At 43.4% G+C, this 23,624-nt stretch overlaps 1 protein-coding gene across 1 annotated transcript in view; it reads left to right on the top strand.

The window, feature by feature from the left end:
* The first annotated feature begins 14,801 nt into the window (after nucleotides 1–14,801).
* The window catches only part of LOC130291474 (uncharacterized), a 72,576-nt gene continuing 63,753 nt past the window's right edge, over nucleotides 14,802–23,624 (top strand). Inside the window, exon 1 of the mRNA XM_056540211.1 lies at nucleotides 14,802–16,550. Within this exon, the coding sequence (XP_056396186.1) occupies nucleotides 14,988–16,298 (1,311 nt within the window). The 5' untranslated portion in view covers nucleotides 14,802–14,987 and the 3' untranslated portion in view covers nucleotides 16,299–16,550. The remainder of the gene's footprint in view (nucleotides 16,551–23,624) is intronic.

Below are 23,624 nucleotides of genomic sequence, written 5' to 3'. Positions count from 1 at the left end.
TTGATTCACTATGACACTTACTTTCTGCACTTTTCATGTTACTACAGTTTTACATTGCACTTTTATTGTTTACAATTTTTTTATGTTTATTTATCTTGTTATTTATATTATATTAATTAGTTATTTAAATTTTTATGGTGGTTATTTTATTTTGTCTATTTTAATCTGTCTACACCAGTCATTTCCCAAACGTGGTCCCTCGGCACACTGCTATTCCATTTGACACTTCCCATTGTTGGAGTTTATTTTTCCGTTGATTTTTTTATTTTTTTATTTCCAGCCCTGGCATGCTCGCTGATGACTGACGGCGCAGGGTGGAAGGGAAGCCTGCGTGCGAACTGCGCACAGTGTCCCACTCCCCCTTGCGGCCCAGTGAGGCAAAAATGGAGCCATGGTGAAGAAGCTGTAATACCTGCGGTGCCACCGTCACTGCGGTGTCACCCAGGTCCACCCTCTACCCACCCCAACTGTCAACCCCCCCCGTCCACACCCGTGTCACCATGTTCATCCTCCTGTCCTCACTGTCACACATGTTCCCCCTCCCCGTCAATCATGTCTACCCCCTATTCACATCTGTCACCCATGTACACTCCTCTACACCCCTGTTACCCAATTACACCCCTCTGTTACCCATGTACACTCCTCTACACCCCTCTATAAACCATGTACACTCCTCTACACCCCTCTATAAACCATGTACACTCCTCTACACCCCTCTATAAACCATGTACACTCCTCTACACCCCTCTATAAACCATGTACACTCATCTACATCCCTCTATAAACCATATACACTCCTCAAACCCCTCTGTCACCCATGTACACCCCTCTGTTACCCATGTACACTCATCTACACCCCTCTGTTGCCCACGTAAAATAATTGCGGATCCTAATGTGTTTGTTTTGCATGTTTAACAGTGAAGAATTGTGTGTGGAATAAATAGTCAAGATGGCAACAATTCAAAGTAGAGAAGATATTATTTGTCAGTTGCTATATAAAGCAGAAATTTTAAATACATACCAACTGAAAAATAGATAATCCATACTCCTTGTATCTCGGCCAGCTGCAGCACCTGGCGTATGAGATAACCCCCGGTTTTCTATAAAATTTTACCTTGTTTAAAGGTAGTCTTATATGGCATATAAAAAAAAAATTAGTTCCTTAGAAACTGAATATTTTTGATTTACGTTTTTTTTTAACAATTGATGATTAACATTTATTTTCTGTAATGAAAACATTTCACAAAAACAAGTAGTAATAATATTTTTTAATAAACAACACTATAATAATAAACCATTAATAAAAAAAAGTATTTTTTACTCATGAAAATATACATGAATATGCATGTTAAACAATATAGCACATAAACAAGTATATAGCACATAACAAACAAGTAAAAAATTAAAATCTTGAGTGGTGTTTTTCAACCATTGATTGTTTGTCTGGTTTTTCAATTGGTGCTATATTAGAAGGCATTGTTGACCGGCGAGAGGTCCAGTCTATGGAAATGTTTCCATCGGCAAGTCCCATTACATCCTGCATGATTTTCGAGACGAATTCCTGAGTGGTTGGCTCATACACTGATCGTAAAAAACCACTCTTTCCGGGCTTTTGAATAGGCAAGATTGTACCTCGGTGTGCCTAAAGGTCCGCTAGTTTCAGTCTCTCTTGTAACAACTGCTTGCACTCTATTCACATTATAATTATGGTCAAGAGCAGCAAGCTGTGTTCGAGCATACACCCTGTCTGTACTAAAATGAAGTCTTTTAGGCCTGTATTTTGTTAGTGAACTATGAAACACTTCCAGATATCCAGTGTGACAAAAGTTGCTAAGATGTCTAAGGTATTTTTGTAGTCTTGTATCCATGACAATTTTTCCAAGTTCAACATAACAGGCACTTTGTTTTTTTAACCATTTTCGGGTGGACTGAATGTCCTCAGGGAGTTGGTCATGATGACAAGATGATTCCTGACCATTATCATCCTTCCAAAAATGAACGTTGGTGACATGGTACAAGACAGAGTTCCATCTGTTTACAAGTTCATCTGGATTGCATTCACAAGTATTAGAACTCCACCATAAATGATTTTTAATTGGTCCTATCCATTCTGCTAAATCTTGGCAGTTTTTTGTTTTTTTTTGCTGACAGCAAGTAGCTTTTTTCCAATAGATTTAGCTAAGTGCCAGACATCAAACTGGGGACCAATTGTTTTATATTCCTCACACAGCATTTTTCTGATGGATACATGCCGGTCAGTGCAAATGATGTCTATGTCCACTTTATTTTGCAGTAGAAATTCCATGGCATTCTTGCACGCTATTTTTTCAAGGGCAACAGAGGATAAACCAATATTTGTTGAATGTTGAAATTCAATATTTTGTTAGTTTCTACATCCATCAATGTGTATATACAATATTTTGCACTGTGCCCGGGTGAATCACATTGTCCATCTCCAGCAACACATACTGCATGTTGTGATATTTTTTCCATTTCTAATTTTTGATTAATTGTCCAAGAATTTTCAATTGCAGGAAATATATATATTTTTTGGATACGGTAGTAAGTAGCCTGGCTAATTCCCAAAATATTAAATATTTTTAGGAACTGTTGGATTTTGATGTAAGTGTTTCCACTAGTAATGATAGCAGTAGCTAACTGTAAATTTCCAAATGGTTTCTTTCCCAATCGGGGCTGGCTCTGCCATATGCGTTTTAAATGTTTGGCCTCGCATTCAGCAAAGACTGAAATATATGATCCCTTTGTTTTTTTATACACTCTTAGTATTTTTTTGTTGCAGGGTGGATTAGAGGTACAGGGCATCTTGTATAGTAATGTGTCCAAACAGCTTTCATAAACTATCAATTTTCTTTCTTCATGATGTGGTACATTTACATTTACAAATTTTTCACTCAGCACATGCTGACTGTCCTCTTCTTCGTAGTCTTCATCATCTGAATGAACTGAGTCTCCCTCATCATCACTTGAACTACTTTCATTTGTTGAGACTGGAGTTGTGATTGTTGATAAACTTTTATCTACTTCTAAAACAGATATAGGGGCATGCAGAGTAGATTCCTCCACAATAACAGTGACTTCAGGGTCTTCAATAGGTTGTATAGGTGAAATTGTCAATTCGGATAAAAGCGTGGCAGGTAGTAGTTCGTGTCTAGCTCTACAACTTTCTTGAAACTCAGGTACACTGTTAAGAGTTGCTGATCCAGTTGGTCCTATATTTTTTTTCGGAGTCGAAAATATTACACTGGCACCTTGCAATGGCTCCGAAGGCAGGTTTCCAAATACCAAGCTTTGTCTTGATTTTTTTTTTCTCAAGATTTTTTTTTTAACCAGTCTTCTGCATTGTATTTTTATAGAGAAAGTTGTAGGTTTTACTTGTATACACTGATTTCCGGTTCCCCAATTCCTGTCAAATATAGTTGCTGCTTCCTTTTTCGTTATCTCTGAGGCTTGTGGCTCCGTTTCAGTTGGGTTAACATGAGGTACAATATTTCGGCAGGTTGGGCACATTTCCCCTGGCTTTAAACCATTGGTTGAAGCTACGTCTTCATCCAATCTTTTCCTCTTTTGAGGATTCAGGATTTCAGCCTCAACTGCCTCGGCAGCTTGAACTTGTATATCCCGTGTAGGGAAAATACTAGGAACGGCAAAGGGGGTGAGCCTCTGTTTTCCTGTATTTGGATTAAAGGTATAGTCAGTAGTTTTAAAATGGGCTGAGCAGAGCCGATAATTGTTCATTTTAGAGAGATGAATGTGGTCAACCAGTTCATCAATTTTGGGAAACTCTTGATCTGTAGCCAATAGCCATGCCATGATACGATCCCTCTCTCTTGGGAAGGAATGCATGATGATATTATGGTCGCCTTTTACGCTCCTTGACTTGCAACCGTTGACAATGCAGCCCGGCATTTTCTAAAGAAGAAAATGGAATAATGGATTTTAAAATAAATACTAAATATGTCTATATAAAAATATTAAAATTACATTATGTTTCTATTTTCTAGGAGAACATTTGAAAAATAATATTTATTGAAAAAGCACCATTCAAATAATAAATACAAGATTAATATGTTAGTTCACTAGTACAGTAATGTAACTCCTTCCAAAATTTTACAAAGCTTTCTAAATAATTTTAATTTTTTTACTTGGCCTGTACTTATTACTGTTTATCCAAAATATGGTTACTCTGGTTGTTGCAAAACTTCATTGGCTGTCATGTATGTGTACCCTCTGTATGTCTGAGATTGCTGGGAGTTTTACTTTTGCAACAGCTTGTGGCACACTGATTGTGAAACACTGCTTTAGTGTGTCCTGTTTTAACTCAAATATTTTTACAAGATGAACACAAATCTTTTCAAATTATTATCGTTTGAGTTGAATCATGGCTTGTGTTTCTTTTGAGCCTTTGTGATAGTGCGGGAGCATTACATTATTGAACTGAGGCATAAGATAGTATCCACTATAATCTAAGAATGGTGCAGAATCACGTGGAATAAAATAGTGTCCATTAGTGGAAGATGTTCCCTATTGTGAATAGAGGCTAAAAAAATCTTTATAAATTATAGAGTAGTGTCATGTACTAAATGAAGATTGTAATTAACTATAAAACCCTTAAATACAGTAGAATATCCGAGAGCCTTTTAGTAATCTACTAAAACCACCACCCCATATGATTTTAACCACTGTGCCATATTATTTCACCTTGATCCGCCACTATGTCTACTACTAATTTTCACCCTACTATTTCATTGCCCCTTTATTACCTCTGTGTGGCATGAAGAGGAAATACATTTATGTATCTAAAGGTTGTTGGGTTGCCCAAAGCAAACAATCATATAGCTTTTTTGATGAAAGAAGCGATCTGAACGGTTGGGACACTCTTCAGCTTCACATCAGGACAAGTTGTTCTAAAACCACCCACACTATATTTATGTATTACATAACTTTATGTAAAATTTTTATGCAAACCTGAAAAGCGGCTCTGATAAGTAGTAGACAATAAAGCAAAAGAAAAGAGCTGTTGATGAGTCTTCTGAAAAAAATCAAAAAAGGATAATGTCACATTGACACACAGAACTAAACATCATTTTATTACTTAGATTTTTGATCTATGTTGCCCAGCTTTTAAAAAATGTAACACATAGACACCATAGGTGAACTAAGCCTAAATAGACAAAATTTATAACACAACAAATGACAACTTATCACAAGTTAACCCTACTAATCGCTTTTGAAAATGGGGATGTGGCTTCCATAAATGTGTGTAGCCTAGGACTGCACACACCAATACCAAAATATTATACACATAGTAGTACACGCAATTACGAAGCCATTACCGTCTCACTTGAGAACTGAGAGCACGCTCCACTGATCACAACATCACCACTGTCCAGCCAAATCGTGGCATTGGTCCCTGAACCTAGTCCAATAACACCACCATCTGCATTTTCCAGCAAGAGGCACATACTGGCAAACCTTCATTCCGCTTGAAACTTGGTTAATATTGTAACAGCACTGCAAGGGTAAAAGAGTTCCACAGCGGAGGACTCAAGTAAAGCAGTGCGCCCCTGAATGACTCAGTACTCACCCCCACCCCACTAAATATCACTCATACAGCAGGGCTGTGACGACAGGGTATATTGGGCAGAAAATAGAGGGACTCCAGCACAGCTACTAAACTCATTTTTACGTTTTATTTCGACTACATTGGCACAGTGACGTCCGTGCCAGCTACATGTAATGCTAAGACATTGATTATAACAAAAAAAAATGTTTATGTACATTTAGTTTATATTACATGATACAATTATGTATGTATTATTAAATGCCAACCTGTATAGCTGTTCTGTAGAGTAGTCGACAATAAACACAAATAAGATAGCTGTAGATGAGTCTTCTGAAAAATGAAAAGGAAAATGTCCCATTGACATACAGACCAATACATCATTTTCCTAATTATGGTTTTGATCTATGTATCACAACTTGTTCCAAATTGAATGCATAGACACCTTATGGTGAACATTAGAGATGAGTGAACTTACAGTAAATTCGATTCGTCACAAACTTCTCGGCTCGGCAGTTGATGACTTTTCCTGCGTAAATTAGTTCAGCCTTCAGGTGCTCCGGTGGGCTGGAAAAGGTGGATACAGTCCTAGGAAAGAGTCTCCTAGGACTGTATCCACCTTTTCCAGACCACTGGAGCACCTGAAAGCTGAACTAATTTATGCAGGAAAAGACATCAACTGCCGAGCCGAGAAGTTCGTGACGAATCGAATTTACTGTAAGTTTGCTCATCTCTAGTGAACATATGTTAAAGCATAAATATTGACACAATTGACGCCACAACAGATGACCACTTATTATAAGTAGTGTAGCATCTGGTGTCCATTTTTTCAAGACAGTGGACAGGGCAACGCATAAAGATGTGTTACCCTGTCAGGTGCCCTCTCAGATGTCCAACCATCCTGCCTCAAAATTGATGTCCTGCAAAGTTTCCCTCTGGCGTGATTTGCGGGTAAAATCATGCAAGAACTGATACCAATCTTTTCTTTTTGACAGTTCACATTCATCAAGAATCTAAATTTAACCTCCTGAGCGGTATTCCCGAGCGTGACTCGGGGTTAATTTTCCCTGCCAGAATCGGTAACCCCGAGTCACGCTCGGGGTAGAATTACAGAGTTCCCGGCCGGGCTGCACGATATATCGCAAAAGCAATGCGATATAGCGATGCGGCCCCCCGGGAAAACTTGCGATTATCTGCTCTGGTTGGCTCGCGTTGCGGGGGCCGGCCAGAGCAGGTAAAGAAAAATACTAAAAGTCAGTGTTTCCCTTCCAGGGGGCCTCCAGCTGTTGCAAAACTACAACTCTCAGCATGCTCGAACAGCCAAAGGCTGTCCGGGCATGCTGGGAGTAGTAGTTTCACAACAGCTGGAGGTACCCTGTCAGAAAAACACTGAGCTAAATGTAAAAGGAAAAAGTAGTAAAATAAAAAAAACTTTTGCTCACCTAGTCCCGGTCCCTGAAGATGTCGTTCCCCTCCGTGCGCTCTGGTCCCTGCTCTATTCATCTTACAGGACCTTTCACTTTTCAGCCAATCACAGGCCGCAGTGGTGTAAAGCCTGTGATTGGCTGAAGGGGAAAGGGCTTGTTCTGCAGCAAATACACTAGGTTTGAAAACTGCCCGGCAAACCCAGTGTATCCTGCTGCAGAACAAGGTGACAAGGGGGGGATAGGAAGAATGTGACAAAGGGGGGAATGTGACAGAGGGGGGGATGTGACAAGGGGGGAAGAATGTGACAAGGAGGGGGGAGAATGTGACGGGGGGGGATGTGACAAGGGAGAGGGGGAATGTGACAAGGGAGGGGGAATGTGATGAGGGAGATGTGAAATGGGCGGGGGGAAGATGTGAGATTCAGTGCAAAAAATTGTACCGCTTTTGGTACAAATTTCCAGAAAGAATCATACCGCCAGGGAGGTTAATGCTAGATGGGTGATGCTTATGACAGGGTAACACAACTTTCTGCTTTCACCTGTCCGTTGGCAAGAAACAATGGACGCATGAGTCAATACAATTTATGCCAAGTTTTCATAAGTTATTCAATCAGTTGTGTCAATATTTAGGGTGAGACCACCTATGCAGGATACCTGATATATGTGAACCACACCATATAGCGCCACCTCTACCCTGTTAATATGTATTTTGAATACCATGTTACACAATTAAATTATTATGTTTTATTTTCAGATTCATTAATTGTGAGGAATACAATTTTGCATTCTGTTGCCTATGTAGCTGGCTCTCCTTTATTTTGGTATAAAAACAATAAAATGGAGGGGAGTGCTTATTTCTCTAAAATTTTATAATTTTTTTTAATTAATTTATATTATACGGTTTAGTAATGGAACCAATCGTATAGATGTAGTCCATTACAAACGCAGGGATTAGCGTTTGTGCCAAAAAATAAATAACCAGGAAGCGGTAACCTCCAATTATTACCAAGTTCACAACCTAAAACGAGGTACCGGGAAGAGCCGGTACCAACAGGCCCAGAGCGTCCAAAATGGTGAACCTGGGCCTAGTTGTTAACAGGCTGGTGTTTTTTAGTCTGGGGAGGGCCAGTAACAATGGTCCTCGTCCACTCTGGTAATGTCAGGCTCTTGCTGTTTGTTTGCTATCTGTCAGAGACTGAAAAAATGGTGACATACACGTTGTTTGTCAAAAATAATTACCAAGATGGGAAAAAAAAAAAACGTGTGCAGTTCACCATATTTTCATTCTCAGCCAGATACCAACCAAACAGCAACAGCCTGACGTTACCAGGGTGGGTGAGGACCATTGTTACTGGCCCTCCCCAGCCTAAATAATGCCAGCCTGTTACCACCTAGGCCCAGGAGCGCCATTTTTGATTCTCCAGCCCTGTTGGTACCGGCTCTTCCTAGCACCCTTGTGGCGGTGGGTACCAGGGTAATAATGGGGGGGGGGATAGCGCTAGCTGGTTTTGGCGCTAAAGCTAAGCCCTGACTTAGTAATGGATTCTGTCTACAAGACAGTTTCCACTACTAAGCATTATAATGTAAATTTATTACACAAAAATAAAAAATTACAACACGTTTTATAAAAATTTTATTGAAAGAAGCACTACCACACAAGCTGTCAAAATATTTTTTTGAATTTACAACAAAATAAACGTAGTCCATCAGACAGAGTTGTAGCCCTTCACACGTATCTGAAATAAAAACTAAAAAAAAAGTTACTACATGCATGGCACTCACCCCTGTGGAGAACGTTTTTTTTAATGTGGATGCTCCAACTTTTGATAAAAAACAACCCCCATTTCCTGTGTGGGAATGATGGGAGTTGTAATTTAAAAAACATGTTGAGCCTAAAGATTTGCAACAGCAGAAGGCAACCTGTTCCTAAAATACAACCCTTATCATGGGAGTTGTTGTTTAGAAACAGTTATTCATGTGTCTACTAAAATTACTGATGATGAATATAATGAAGTATATGTTTATTGGTCTCAAGAATGTTTTTATCATGTCAGTAAGCAATACATACACACACTCATATATATATATATATATATATATATATATATATCTATGGATATATATATATATACCGTATTTATCGGGGTATAACACGCACCCTCATTTTACCAAGGATATTCGGGTAAAAAAAATTTTTTTACCCAAATATCCATGGTAAAATGAGGTGCATGTGTGCGCGTGTATACCCCGATATACCCCCAGGAAAGGCAGGGGGAGAGAGGCCGTCGCTGCCCGCTTCTCTCCCCCTGCCTTTCCTGGGGTCTAGAGCGCTGCTGTCGGCCCTTCTCACCCCCTGGCCGATAGCCAGGGGGAGAGAAGCGGCGCCGACAGCCAGGGGGAGAGAAGGGGCAGCGGCACCCATTGCCGGCGCCGCTGCCCCGTTGCCTCCCCCCCATCCCCGGTGGCATAATTACCTGAGTCGGGTCCGCGCTGCTCCAGGCCTCCGGCGTGCGTCCCCTGCGTCGTTGCTATGCTCGGCGCGGCGCACTGACGTCATGCGCCGCGCAGTTCAGCGCATAGCAACGACGCCGGGGACGCACGCCGGAGGCCTGGAGCAGCGCGGACCCGACTCAGGTAATTATGCCACCGGGGATGGGGGGAGGCAACGGGGCAGCGGCGCCGGCAATGGGTGCCGCTGCCCCTTCTCTCCCCCTGGCTATCGGCGCCACTTCTCTCCCCCTGGCTATCGGCGCCGGCACCGATAGTCAGGGGGACAGAACGGGCAGCGGCGCCGATAGCCAGGGGGTGAGAAGGGCCGACAGCAGCGCTCTAGACCCCAGGGAAGGCAGGGGGAGAGAAGCGGGCAGCGACGGCCTCTCTCCCCCTGCCTTTCCTGGGGCGGTATCGGCGTATAACACGCACACAGACTTTAGGCTAAAAATGTTAGCCTAAAAAGTGCGTGTTATACGCCGATAAATACGGTATATATATATGGATATATATATATATATATATATGGGTATATATATATGGGTGTGTATATATATGGATATATATAAGGATATATATATATATATATATATATATATATATATATATATATATGGGTTTATATATGTATATGGGTATATATATATATATATATTTTTTTTTTATATATGGGTATATATATATATATATATATATGGGTGTATAAATATATATATATATATGTATATATATGGGTATATATTATATATATATATATATATACCCACACATACATATCCATATATACTCACACATACATACCCATACATACCACACATACCCATACACACCCACACATACATACCCATACACACCCACACATACATACCCACCCATATATATATATATATATATATATACATATATACCCATAAACCTATACATATATACCCATACATATTGTGCTGCCATCGCAATGTATTTTACATGCTTGGCACTCAGCAGGGTCTGTTCCTTTAAGACCCTCCATTTTCTTGAAGCCTAGAGGCGGGCCTTCTCTCTAAAGCATAGGGCTAGATCCGGCATGTCTCATTCATTCCAGCTCCAGCCACCACAGTGACCAGATCCACAGGACTTCTTAAAGCTAATACAGACTGCAAATCTGATAAATACCAAAGCCTGTGAGTACGGAATTGTTAGTTAGCCTGTGTAGAGAGATGCTAGGCATTTGTAGATAGATAATGTGTTTTCAGTGTGTAGTAAGTGAGCACATGTTAGACCCTATCTATGTATTAGCTATGCATAATGTATGGCACTTGAATAGCCATGCTTACATTTGTCTTTCATATGTTTGTTTTACAGTTTTACCGCACTTTCATTATATCTCAGTAAAGATTACATCAGTTAAGCAAACCAGCGTGTCTTTCCTTGAGATTCGGTATAAACTTGATGTGAAGCTGTGTCCACGAGACAGCGGAGACATTATAGTAAAAAGGCTTTTAAAACGTTATCAGAAGCAGTTAATCAGCTTTGAATCGTCCGCAGCAGTAAAAAAGACTCATAAATCCGGTGCCCTGCAGTCTGTGTCGGAGTAAGGGCGCGAAGCACTAGAAAGTGAAACTAATTCTCTCACGTGCTATAACACCGCTGTGCTGTGTCCAGTCATCATCATTATCTACGCTGCCAGCTAAATCAAGATGCAGAACCCAGAGAACAGCACTCTGACAGTTAACCCTCAATGCTCCTATAAAGAGGAAGACACCTTGCCAAGAAGTAGATCTAGGTGCACAACATTGTCTAGAGCATCCAGTCAAACAAATCTAACTTCGGTTAGCGCCGATGCATCAAGATTTAAACGCCATAGTTCTAGACACTCAAGCACCACCAGCCTGTCATCCGCTAGCGCCATAGCAACTAAGGCAAGAGCAAAAGCAGAGGCAGCTTGTGCAATGGCTTCCTATGCAAAGCAGGAAGCTGAATTGATGAAAGAACAAGCAAAAAGTGAATCTGAAGCACTTAGAAGAGAAGCTGAATTGATGAAAGAACAAGCAAAAAGTGAATCTGAAGCACTTAGAAGAAAAGCTGAAGCACTTAGAAGAAAAGCTGAAGTGCAAGCATCTTTACACTTACTGCAACAGCAGAAAAACGCTGCAGCAGCCTTAGCCGAGGCAGAAGTTCTCACAAGGGCTGCTGAAGCTCAGTTCGCTGACATAGAAACCCAGATGTCACCCCTCAGCGCAAGCCAACGTACCCGTGAGTACATACAGTCACAAGCAACCATGTACACTGACCAGCAGTTCAATGACACACCAAGGCCATCATTGACTCCACCAGCAATAAGCAACTTTGATACTATGCAACACTGCAAGACTGAATCAGAACCTCAGGGTAGGAAGTCAAGTGGTCGCATGCTCAGAGACCAATCTGCCAACCTGACAAGAGTGCAAACGGATGCTGATGTACTCCCTCCTCAAGCAAATACAAGTCTGGATTATAGCAGAAAGACTTACAATAGAGGAGAACAAAGCAGACTTAGTCAAGTACCTCATCAGCCTTACCAGCCGCAGCCATACCCTGAGTTTACACCCAGGAAGTATTCACCAGATGCATCAAGAGCTACAGAGGTAGCAAGATTCCTGATGCGCCGTGAGATAGTGAGCGCTGGTCTCATGAAATTCGACGACCGTCCAGAAAACTACTTGGCCTGGAAGTCATCTTTCCTAAGCGGTACCCAAGACTTAGATCTGACAGACAGAGAAAAGCTTGATCTGCTCGTCAAATGGCTAGGACCAGAGTCCACTGAGCAAGCCCAAAGAATCAGATCAGTACATGTTCATGACGCAGCAGCAGGACTTGCAATGGTGTGGAGGAGACTAGAACACTGCTATGGGTCACCTGAAGTGATTGAAGATGCTCTTCTGAAGAGGATAGAAAACTATCCAAGAATGACAAACAAAGACAATCAAAAGCTGAGAGGGTTTGGGGACCTACTCTTAGAAATAGAAGCCGCTAAGTCTAGTGGATATCTGCCAGGTCTCTCATACTTAGATACAGCACGTGGAGTTGATCCCATAATCGAGAAACTTCCTTTCAACTTGCAGGAAAGGTGGGTCACTCAAGCATCAAGATACAAGAAAGAACATCGAGTCGCATTTCCATCATTTGCCTTCCTTGCTGAATTCATCGTAGACCAAGCTGAAACACGCAATGATCCAAGCTTTGCTTTCCTGAACAAGAGAACTGCAAGCTCCCCAAAGGTAGAGCAAAAACATCCAACGCCTTACAAAGAACGCAGAGCAACAGTTTCTGTACGGAAGACAGAAGTCTCACCTGAGTCTGCAGTCAATCAGGAAGACAACACAAGTAAGAAAGTTGAGGAGCCAGACAAAATATGTCTCATCCACAACAAGCCTCATCCACTAAGAAAATGTCGCAGTTTCAGAAGTAAGACGTTAGAAGAGCGCAAAGCTTACCTTAAAGACAATCACATTTGTTTCAGATGTTGCGCTTCAATTCAGCATCTTGCAAAAGACTGTACAAAAACAATAAAATGCACAGAGTGCAACAGTGACAAACACCTGTCAGCACTGCACCCAGGACCATCACCATGGAAACAAGAAGTTCCAGCAACTCAAGAAGATCATGGTGGGGAGCAAGGCGAGAGTACAACGCCAGCAGTAACCTCAAAGTGTACTGAGATCTGTACAGAGCAGGGCCGCCCCAGATCATGTTCCAAGATATGCTTAGTCAAGGTGTATCCTGCAGGCTTTAGAGAAAAAGCAATCAAGATGTACACAGTCTTGGATGAACAGAGTAACAGATCTCTGGCAAAAACAGAGTTCTTTGACCTCTTCGGTGACAAAGGAAGTCCAACTCCATACACCCTGAAGACTTGTTCTGGAGTTGTAGAGACAACAGGGAGAAGAGCAAACAACTACATCATTGAGTCATTAGATGGAAAGACAAAGGTGACTCTTCCTACCCTCATAGAATGTGATGAGATACCAGACGACAGGTCAGAGATCCCCACACCTGAAGTTGCTCGTCATCACCCCCATCTGGTGCGAATAGCAGACCAGATACCAGCACTAGATCCAGATGCTGCAATCATCCTTCTACTTGGGAGAGATATCCTCAAAGTGCACAAAGTCAGAGAACAGTACAATGGGCCACACAATGCACCATTTGGACAACGCCTTGATCTCGGATGGGTCATCGTTGGAGAAGTATGTCTAGACGGACTCCACAAACCAGAAAAGGTAAATGTCTACAGAACACATCTGTTACAGAATGGTCGTACATCTTGTCTTTGCCCATGTACCAACAGTCTACACATTAAAGAGAGACTTGTAAACCCAACACATCATCCGAGTATCCAGAGGTGCATGGAAGACTTCGCCTCAACTGGAGATACAGATGAACTGGGCTGTAAGGTGTTTGAAAGAACACGAGATGACGACAAGCTAGCACCCTCGGTGGAAGATACTCTCTTCCTTGAGATCATGGACAGAGAAGTCTTCAGAGACAAATCAGGCAGCTGGGTAGCCCCTCTACCCTTCCGGTCACCACGCCATCGCCTTCCTGACAACAAGGTACAAGCAGAGAAACGCTTCACCTCGTTGCAGCACATGCTACAAAGAAAGCCAAATATGAAGAAACACTTCCAAGCCTTCATGCAGAAGATCTTTGATAACGATCAAGCTGAAAGGGCACCACCACTACAAGAGAACCAAGAACACTGGTACTTACCAATATTTGGGGTGTACCATCCTCAGAAACCAGGCCAGAAACGCGTAGTATTTGACTCTAGTGCGAAGCACAAAGGCATCTCACTAAATGATGTCCTTCTCAGCGGACCTGACCTGAACAATACACTCCTTGGAGTACTCATCAGGTTCAGAAAAGAACTCATAGCAGTGACAGCAGACGTACAAAAGATGTTCTACTGTTTCCTTGTTCGTGAAGATCACAGAGACTACTTAAGGTTCCTGTGGTATACAGACAACGACTTTAACAAAGAAATCACAGAGTACAGGATGAAGGTACATGTGTTTGGAAACAGCCCTTCTCCAGCTGTAGCTATCTACAACCTGAGACGAGCAGCACAGCAAGGTGAAAGACATGGTCAAGAAGCCACACAGTTCGTCATGAAGAACTTCTACGTAAATGATGGACTTGCTTCTTTCTCCAGGAACGAAGAAGCTATCAACGTCCTGAAAAGTACAAGAGAAATGTTGGCAGAATCCAACATAAGACTGAACAAGGTAGCTTCCAACAGCAACAGAGTCATGGAAGCATTTCCAATGGAAGACCGTGCTAAAGACCTCAAAGACTTGGATCTAGGAACAGAATCACCACCCTTGCAAAGAAGTCTTGGGATTAGTTGGGACCTGAAGACTGACAGTTTCACCTTCAGGGTCTCCAGAGAAGAGAAGCCATTCACAAAAAGAGGTGTCCTATCTACAGTCAACAGTCTTTACGACCCCCTGGGGTTCGTAGCACCCATCATCATGCAAGGTAAAGCTCTTTTGAGACAGATCACTACTGAGCAAGAACAAAGTGACTGGGACGTACCTCTACCTGAAGAGAAGAAAATGCAGTGGAAGTTGTGGAAAGACTCATTGTTAGAGCTTGAACAACTCAACATCCCTAGACCATACGTATCTGTTTCCTTGTCTGCTACAAAGAGAAGAGAAATATGCATATTCTCTGACGCCTCCACTATGGCTATCGCATATGTCGCCTACCTTAGGGTAATAGACACTGAGGGACAAAGTCATGTCGGGTTCCTCATGGGAAAATCTAAGCTGGCTCCCAGACCGGCTCACACTGTCCCACGTCTAGAACTTTGTGCTGCTGTCTTAGCTGTAGAGATGGCAGACATGATTACAACAGAACTGGACATCGAGATCCATGCAATGAACTTTTATACAGACAGCAAGATTGTGTTAGGATATATTCACAATGCTTCAAGAAGATTTTATACATACGTGGCCAACAGAGTGACACATATCAGAAAGTCTACATGTCCAGAACAGTGGCATCACATCAGCACAGACAAGAACCCAGCTGATCATGGGACAAGACTGGTGCCAGCCGCTGCGCTCAAGCAAACTAACTGGTTTGTAGGTCCATCCTTTCTTCGTAAACCAGAAACCAAAGAAACTACTCAGGTAGAGACCTTTGAACTCATAGAACCAGATCAAGACAAAGAGGTAAGACCTCAAGTGACAGTTTGTAGGACTATAGTTACAAGAGACAGTCTGGGCACTCATAGATTTGAAAGGTTTTCCAGCTGGAAGTCGCTGACCCGTGCAATCGGAAAACTTATCTGTCTAGCCAGATCCTCCTGCAGAGCTACCAATACTGATCAGCGTAGCAACGACCACCTTGAACAAGCCAAGGTCACGATCATCAGATGCGTCCAACAGGAAGTCTTTAAAGAAGAAATCCAAGGCCTTCTGAAAAAGGAAGAGATTTCTCAACACAATTCACTCAAGGACTTGTACGCCAAGCAATGGAAACAAGTTCAAAGTCTTGCGGACATTTTCTGGAAGAGGTGGAGACAGGAATACCTGGTGATCTTCCAGCCATGCAAGAAATGGCAAGATGACAAACCCAATTTACAAGTTGGAGACGTTGTCTTACTGAAAGACTCTCAGGCCCACAGGAACGAGTGGCCTATTGGACTCATTGTGGGGACTGATCCTAGTAGTGATGCTAGAGTTAGAAAGGTTGAAGTTAGGATTGTTAGACAGGGCATTCCCAAAGTGTATGCAAGGCCAATTTCTGAAGTAGTTTTACTTCTGTCCAAGGGTTAGTGGCATAACAAAAAAGTATGCCAGGTGGGGAGTGTGCTGCCTTCGCAATGTATTTTACATGCTTGGCACTCAGCAGGGTCTGTTCCTTTAAGACCCTCCATTTTCTTGAAGCCTAGAGGCGGGCCTTCTCTCTAAAGCATAGGGCTAGATCCGGCATGTCTCATTCATTCCAGCTCCAGCCACCACAGTGACCAGATCCACAGGACTTCTTAAAGCTAATACAGACTGCAAATCTGATAAATACCAAAGCCTGTGAGTACGGAATTGTTAGTTAGCCTGTGTAGAGAGATGCTAGGCATTTGTAGATAGATAATGTGTTTTCAGTGTGTAGTAAGTGAGCACATGTTAGACCCTATCTATGTATTAGCTATGCATAATGTAAGGCACTTGAATAGCCATGCTTACATTTGTCTTTCATATGTTTGTTTTACAGTTTTACCGCACTTTCATTATATCTCAGTAAAGATTACATCAGTTAAGCAAACCAGCGTGTCTTTCCTTGAGATTCGGTATAAACTTGATGTGAAGCTGTGTCCACGAGACAGCGGAGACATTATACATATACTGTATACCCATACATATATACCCATACATACATTCACCCTTACATATACTGTATACCCATACACATATATACCCATACCCACATATATACCCATACCCACATATATACCCATACCCACATATATACCCATACATATATACCTATATACCCATACACCTATACATATATACCCATACATATACTGTATACCCATACATGTATACCCATACATATACTGTATACCCATACATAATTACACCCATATATATATATATATATATATATATATATATACACCCACACATACATACCCACCCATATATATATATATATATATATATATATATATATACATATATACCCATACATATATACCAATACATACCTACACACATATATACCCATACCCACACACATATATACCCATACCCACACACATATATACCCATACCCACATATATACCCATACCCACATATATACCCATACCCACATATATACCCATACATATATACCCATACATATATACATATTTACCTATATACCCATACACCTATACATATATACCCATACATATACTGTATACCCATACATGTATACCCATACATATACTGTATACCTATACATGTATACCCATACATATACTGTATACTAGAGGTGCACCGAAATGGAAATTTCAGAACCGAAACGAAACCGGAAAAAAAAAAATGTCCGGCCGAAACCGATACCGAAACCGAAAATGACTTCTCCCCGTCTTCTGGTAGAATGCAGCACTCCGCTCATTAGATTAGATTCCCCCACATTAGATTGCCAGCTCCCCCACATTAGGTCAGGAGTTCCCCCACATTAATAGGCAGCTCCCCCACAATAGTAGGCAGCTCCCCCACAATAGTAGGTAGCTCCCCAACAATAGTAGGCAGCTCCCCCACATTAGGTCAGCATTTCCCCCACAATAGTAGGCAGCTCCCCCACATTAGGTCAGCATTTCCCCCACAATAGTAGGCAGGTTCCCCACAATAGCAGGCAGTTTCCCCACAATATTAGGCAGCTCCCCCAACAATATTAGGCAGCTCCCCCCACATTTGTAGGCAGCTCCCCCCCACATTAGGTAAGCAGTTCCCCCACAATAGTAGGCAGGTTCCCCACAATAGTAGGCAGTTCACCCACAATATTAGGCAGCTCCCCACAACAATATTAGGCAGCTCCCCCCACATTTGTAGGCAGCTCCCCCCACATTTGTAGGCAGCTCCCCCCCCCCAATATTAGGCAGCTCCCCCCCCCCCAACAATATTAGGCAGCTCCCCCCAACAATATTAGAAAGCCCCCCCCCCCCAACAATATTAGGCAGCTCCCCCCATAATATTAGGCAGCTCCCCCCCACAATATTAGGCAGCTCCCCCCCCCCACATTTGTAGGCAGCTCCCCCCCAACAATATTAGGCAGCTCCCTCCAACAATATTAGGCAGCTCCCCCCACATTTGTAGGCAGCTCCCCCCCAACAATATTAGGCAGCTCCCCCCACATTTGTAGGCAGCTGCCCCCCAACAATAGTAGGCAGGTTCCCCACAATATTAGGCAGCTCCCCCCCCATTTGTAGGCAGCTCCCCCCCACATTAGGTCAGCAGTACCCCCACAATAGTAGGCAGGTTCCCCACAATAGTAGGCAGTTCCCCCACAATATTAGGCAGCTCCCCCCAACAATATTAGGCAGCTCCCCCCACATTTGTAGGCAGCCCCCCCCCACATTAGGTCAGCAGTTCCCCCACAATAGTAGGCAGGTTCCCCACAATAGTAGGCAGTTCCCCCACAATATTAGGCAGCTCCCCACAACAATATTAGACAGCTCCCCCCACATTTGTAGGCAGCTCCCCCCACATTTGTAGGCAGCTCCCCCCCCCCAATATTAGGCAGCTCCCCCCCCCAACAATATTAGGCAGCTCCCCCCCAACAATATTAGGCAGCTCCCCCCCAACAATATTAGACAGCCCCCCCCCCCAACAATATTAGGCAGCTCCCCCCACAATATTAGGCAGCTCCCCCCCCACAATATTAGGCAGCTCCCCCCCACATTTGTAGGCAGCTCCCCCCAACAATATTAGGCAGCTCCCCCCAACAATATTAGGCAGCTCCCCCCACATTTGTAGGCAGCTCCCCCCCAACAATATTAGGCAGCTCCCCCCACATTTGTAGGCAGCTGCCCCCCAACAATAGTAGGCAGGTTCCCCACAATAGTAGGCAGCTGCCCCCCCACAATATTAGGCAGCTCCCCCCACATTTGTAGGCAGCTCCCCCCCACATTTGTAGGCAGCTCCCCCCCACATTAGGTCAGCAGTTCCCCCACAATAGTAGGCAGCTTCCACCCACTCCACAGACATACAGCTTCCAGCCATATACAGTGTATGGCTGGAGGCTGTATGTCTGTACTGCTGCCCCCACAGTGATCCGGTCACCGCTCCTCCGGCCCGGGGCCACATCTACTGCTATGGCCTATGGACCATAGCAGTAGGTGCCGGGACCGGAGGAGCGGTGACCGGAACACTGAAGAAGATGACGCGGTCACTTACCAGGCCCCGGCCAGCGCGCATTATCCTGCGACGATCCTGCGGTCCTCCTGCTTCTCTTTGGTTGTACGCACGGGACGTCAGTGACGTCCCGTGCGTACGACCATAGAGGCGGAGAAGCGAGGGACCGAAGGAGGATCGCAGGAGGACGCCGGGGAATGGTGAGTGACCGGCGGACATCCTTATGTCCCGAAAAGATTTGCCGGTCCGGGCATGCTGGGAGTTGTAGTTTCACAACAGCTGGAGGCCCCCTGGTTTTTAGTATACAGTATTAGGTTTTATATGCGCTGGCCGGCCCCCACCTGCAGCCACACACGGGAGCCGGCCCGGGCACATAAAAAGAAGTATTCCTATCCCGGAGAGCGCGCCCCCCCCCCCCCCAGATGTTGCGCACCGCCCACGAGTGCCTGTTTGCAACTTGTGCTGTGGGCGGGCAGGGGAGGTGGGTCATTATCGGCACATTTTTTGTTGTTTCGGCATTTCCCCGAAACAGCTATTTTCGGCCGATATGTATCGGCCGCCGATATACTGCATCCCTACTGTATACCCATACATTATTACACCCATACATATATATATGTATATATATATATATATATATATATATATATATATACACACCCATACATAAACCCATACCCATACACATATATACCCATACACCTATACATATATACCCATACATATACTGTATTCCCATACATAATTACACCCATAAATACATATATACACCCATACATACATATATACACATATACACATATACCAATACACATATACACCCATACACCTATACATATATACCCATACACCTATACATATACACCCATACACATATACACCCATACACATATACATACACACCCATACACATATACATATACACCCATACCCATATACATATACACCCATACACATATACACATACACCCATACACATATACACCCATACACATTTACATATATACCCATACACCTATACATATATACCCATACATATACTGAATACCCATACATATATACCCATACATACCTACACCCGTACATATACTGTATACCCATACATAATTACACCCATACATATTAATATATATATATATATATATATATATATATATATATATACACACACACACCCATACATACATATATAAACCCATACACATATACATATACACCCATACACATATACATATACACCCATACACATATACATATACACCCATACACATATACCCATACACATATACATATATACCCATGCATATATACCCATACATCTATACATATATACCATACATATACTGTATACCCATACATATACTGTATACCCATACATAATATATATATATATATATATATATATATATATATGTATGGGTGTAATTATGTATGGGTATACAGTATATGTATTGGTATACAGTATGTATGGGTATATATGTATGGGTATACAGTATATGTATGGGTATATATGTTTAGGTGTATGGGTATATATGTATGGGTATATATGCATGGGTATATATGTATATGTGTATGGGTATATATGTATATGTGTATGGGTATATATGTATATGTGTATGGGTATATATGTATATGTGTATGGGTGTATGTGTGTATGTAAATGTGTATGGGTGTATATGTAAATGTGTATGGGTATATATGTATATGTGTATGGGTATATATGTGTATGGGTATATATGTGTATGGGTATATATGTGTATATATGTGTATGGGTATATATGTGTATGGGTATATGTATGGGTATATATGTATCGGTATATATGTGTATGGGTATATATTTATATGTGTATGGGTGTATATATGTATGGGTGTATACATGTATGTATACATACATGTATGTATACACCCATACACATATACACCCATACATATATACACCCATACACATATACACCCATACACACCCATACACATATGCACCCATACACATACACATATACACCCATACACATACACACCCATGCACATATACACCCATACACATATACACCCATACACCTATACATTGTCACGATGCCGGCTGGCAGGTAGTGGATCCTCTGTGCCAGAGAGGGATTGGCGTGGACCGTGCTAGTGGACCGGTTCTAAGCCACTACTGGTTTTCACCAGAGCCCGCCGCAAAGCGGGATGGTCTTGCTGCGGCGGTAGTGACCAGGTCGTATCCACTAGCAACGGCTCACCTCTCTGGCTGCTGAAGATAGGCGCGGTACAAGGGAGTAGGCAAAAGCAAGGTCGGACGTAGCAGAAGGTCGGGGCAGGCAGCAAGGATCGTAGTCAGGGGCAACGGCAGAAGGTCTGGAAACACAGGCAAGGAACACACAAGGAACGCTTTCACTGGCACTAAGGCAACAAGATCCGGCAAGGGAGTGCAGGGGAAGTGAGGTGATATAGGGAAGTGCACAGGTGAACATACTAATTGGAACCACTGCGCCAATCAGCGGCGCAGTGGCCCTTTAAATCGCAGAGACCCGGCGCGCGCGCGCCCTAGGGAGCGGGGCCGCGCGCGCCGGGACAGAACAGACGGAGAGCGAGTCAGGTAGGGGAGCCGGGGTGCGCATCGCGAGCGGGCGCTACCCGCATCGCGAATCGCATCCCGGGTGGCAGCGGAATCGCAGCGCCCCGGGTCAGAGGACGTGACCGGAGCGCTGCCGCGGGGAGAGTGAAGCGAGCGCTCCGGGGAGGAGCGGGGACCCGGAGCGCTCGGCGTAACAGTACCCCCCCCCTTGGGTCTCCCCCTCTTCTTAGAGCCTGAGAACCTGAGGAGCAGACTTTTGTCTAGGATGTTGTCCTCAGGTTCCCAGGATCTCTCTTCAGGACCACAACCCTCCCAGTCCACTAAAAAAAATTTTTTCCCTCTGACCTTTTTGGCAGCTAAAATTTCTTTGACCGAGAAGATGTCCGAGGAGCCGGAAACAGGAGTGGGAGGAACAGATTTGGGAGAAAAACGGTTGAGGATGAGTGGTTTGAGAAGAGAGACGTGAAAGGCATTAGGGATACGAAGAGAGGGAGGAAGAAGAAGTTTATAAGAGACAGGATTAATTTGACACAAAATTTTGAAAGGACCAAGATAGCGTGGTCCCAACTTGTAGCTAGGGACACGGAAGCGGACATATTTAGCGGAGAGCCATACCTTGTCTCCAGGGGAAAAAACGGGGGGAGCTCTTCTTTTCTTATCCGCGAACTTCTTCATGCGTGATGAAGCCTGTAAGAGAGAATTTTGGGTCTCTCTCCATATGATGGAAAGGTCACGAGAAATTTCATCCACAGCGGGCAGACCAGAGGGCAAGGGAGTAGGGAGGGGGGGAAGAGGGTGACGGCCGTACACCACGAAAAATGGGGATTTGGAGGAAGACTCAGAGACCCTGAAGTTATACGAGAATTCGGCCCATGGGAGGAGATCTGCCCAGTCATCCTGGCGGGATGAAACAAAATGTCGCAAATAATCACCCAAGATCTGGTTAATCCTTTCTACTTGTCCATTGGACTGGGGATGATATGCAGAAGAAAAATTTAATTTAATCTTGAGTTGTTTACAGAGAGCCCTCCAGAATTTAGACACGAATTGGACGCCTCTATCCGAGACAATCTGCGTAGGCAACCCGTGAAGACGAAAAATGTGTACAAAAAATTGTTTAGCCAACTGAGGCGCAGAAGGAAGACCAGGAAGAGGGATGAAATGTGCCATTTTGGAGAATCGATCAACGACCACCCAAATAACAGTGTTGCCACGGGAAGGGGGTAAATCAGTAATAAAATCCATACCAATCAGAGACCAAGGCTGTTCGGGGACAGGCAGAGGATGAAGAAAACCAGCGGGCTTCTGGCGAGGAGTCTTATCCCGGGCACAGATAGTGCAGGCTCGCACAAAGTCCACAACATCCGTCTCCAGAGTCGGCCACCAATAGAAGCGGGAGATGAGTTGCACAGATTTCTTGATACCCGCATGACCTGCGAGATGGGAGGAGTGACCCCATTTGAGGATTCCGAGGCGTTGGCGAGGAGAAACAAAGGTCTTTCCTGGAGGAGTCTGCCTGATGGAGGCAGGAGAAGTGGAGATCAGGCAGTCAGGTGGAATGATGTGTTGCGGAGAGAGTTCAACTTCTGAGGCATCCGAGGAACGAGAGAGAGCATCGGCCCTAATGTTCTTATCGGCAGGACGAAAGTGAATCTCAAAATTAAATCGGGCAAAGAACAGAGACCAC

Source organism: Hyla sarda, chromosome 9 (genome assembly GCF_029499605.1).
Source record: "Hyla sarda isolate aHylSar1 chromosome 9, aHylSar1.hap1, whole genome shotgun sequence".
Lineage (NCBI taxonomy): Eukaryota > Metazoa > Chordata > Amphibia > Anura > Hylidae > Hyla > Hyla sarda.
Note: the sequence above shows the minus strand (reverse complement) of the source record. Positions and strands in the feature narration are given on the sequence as shown.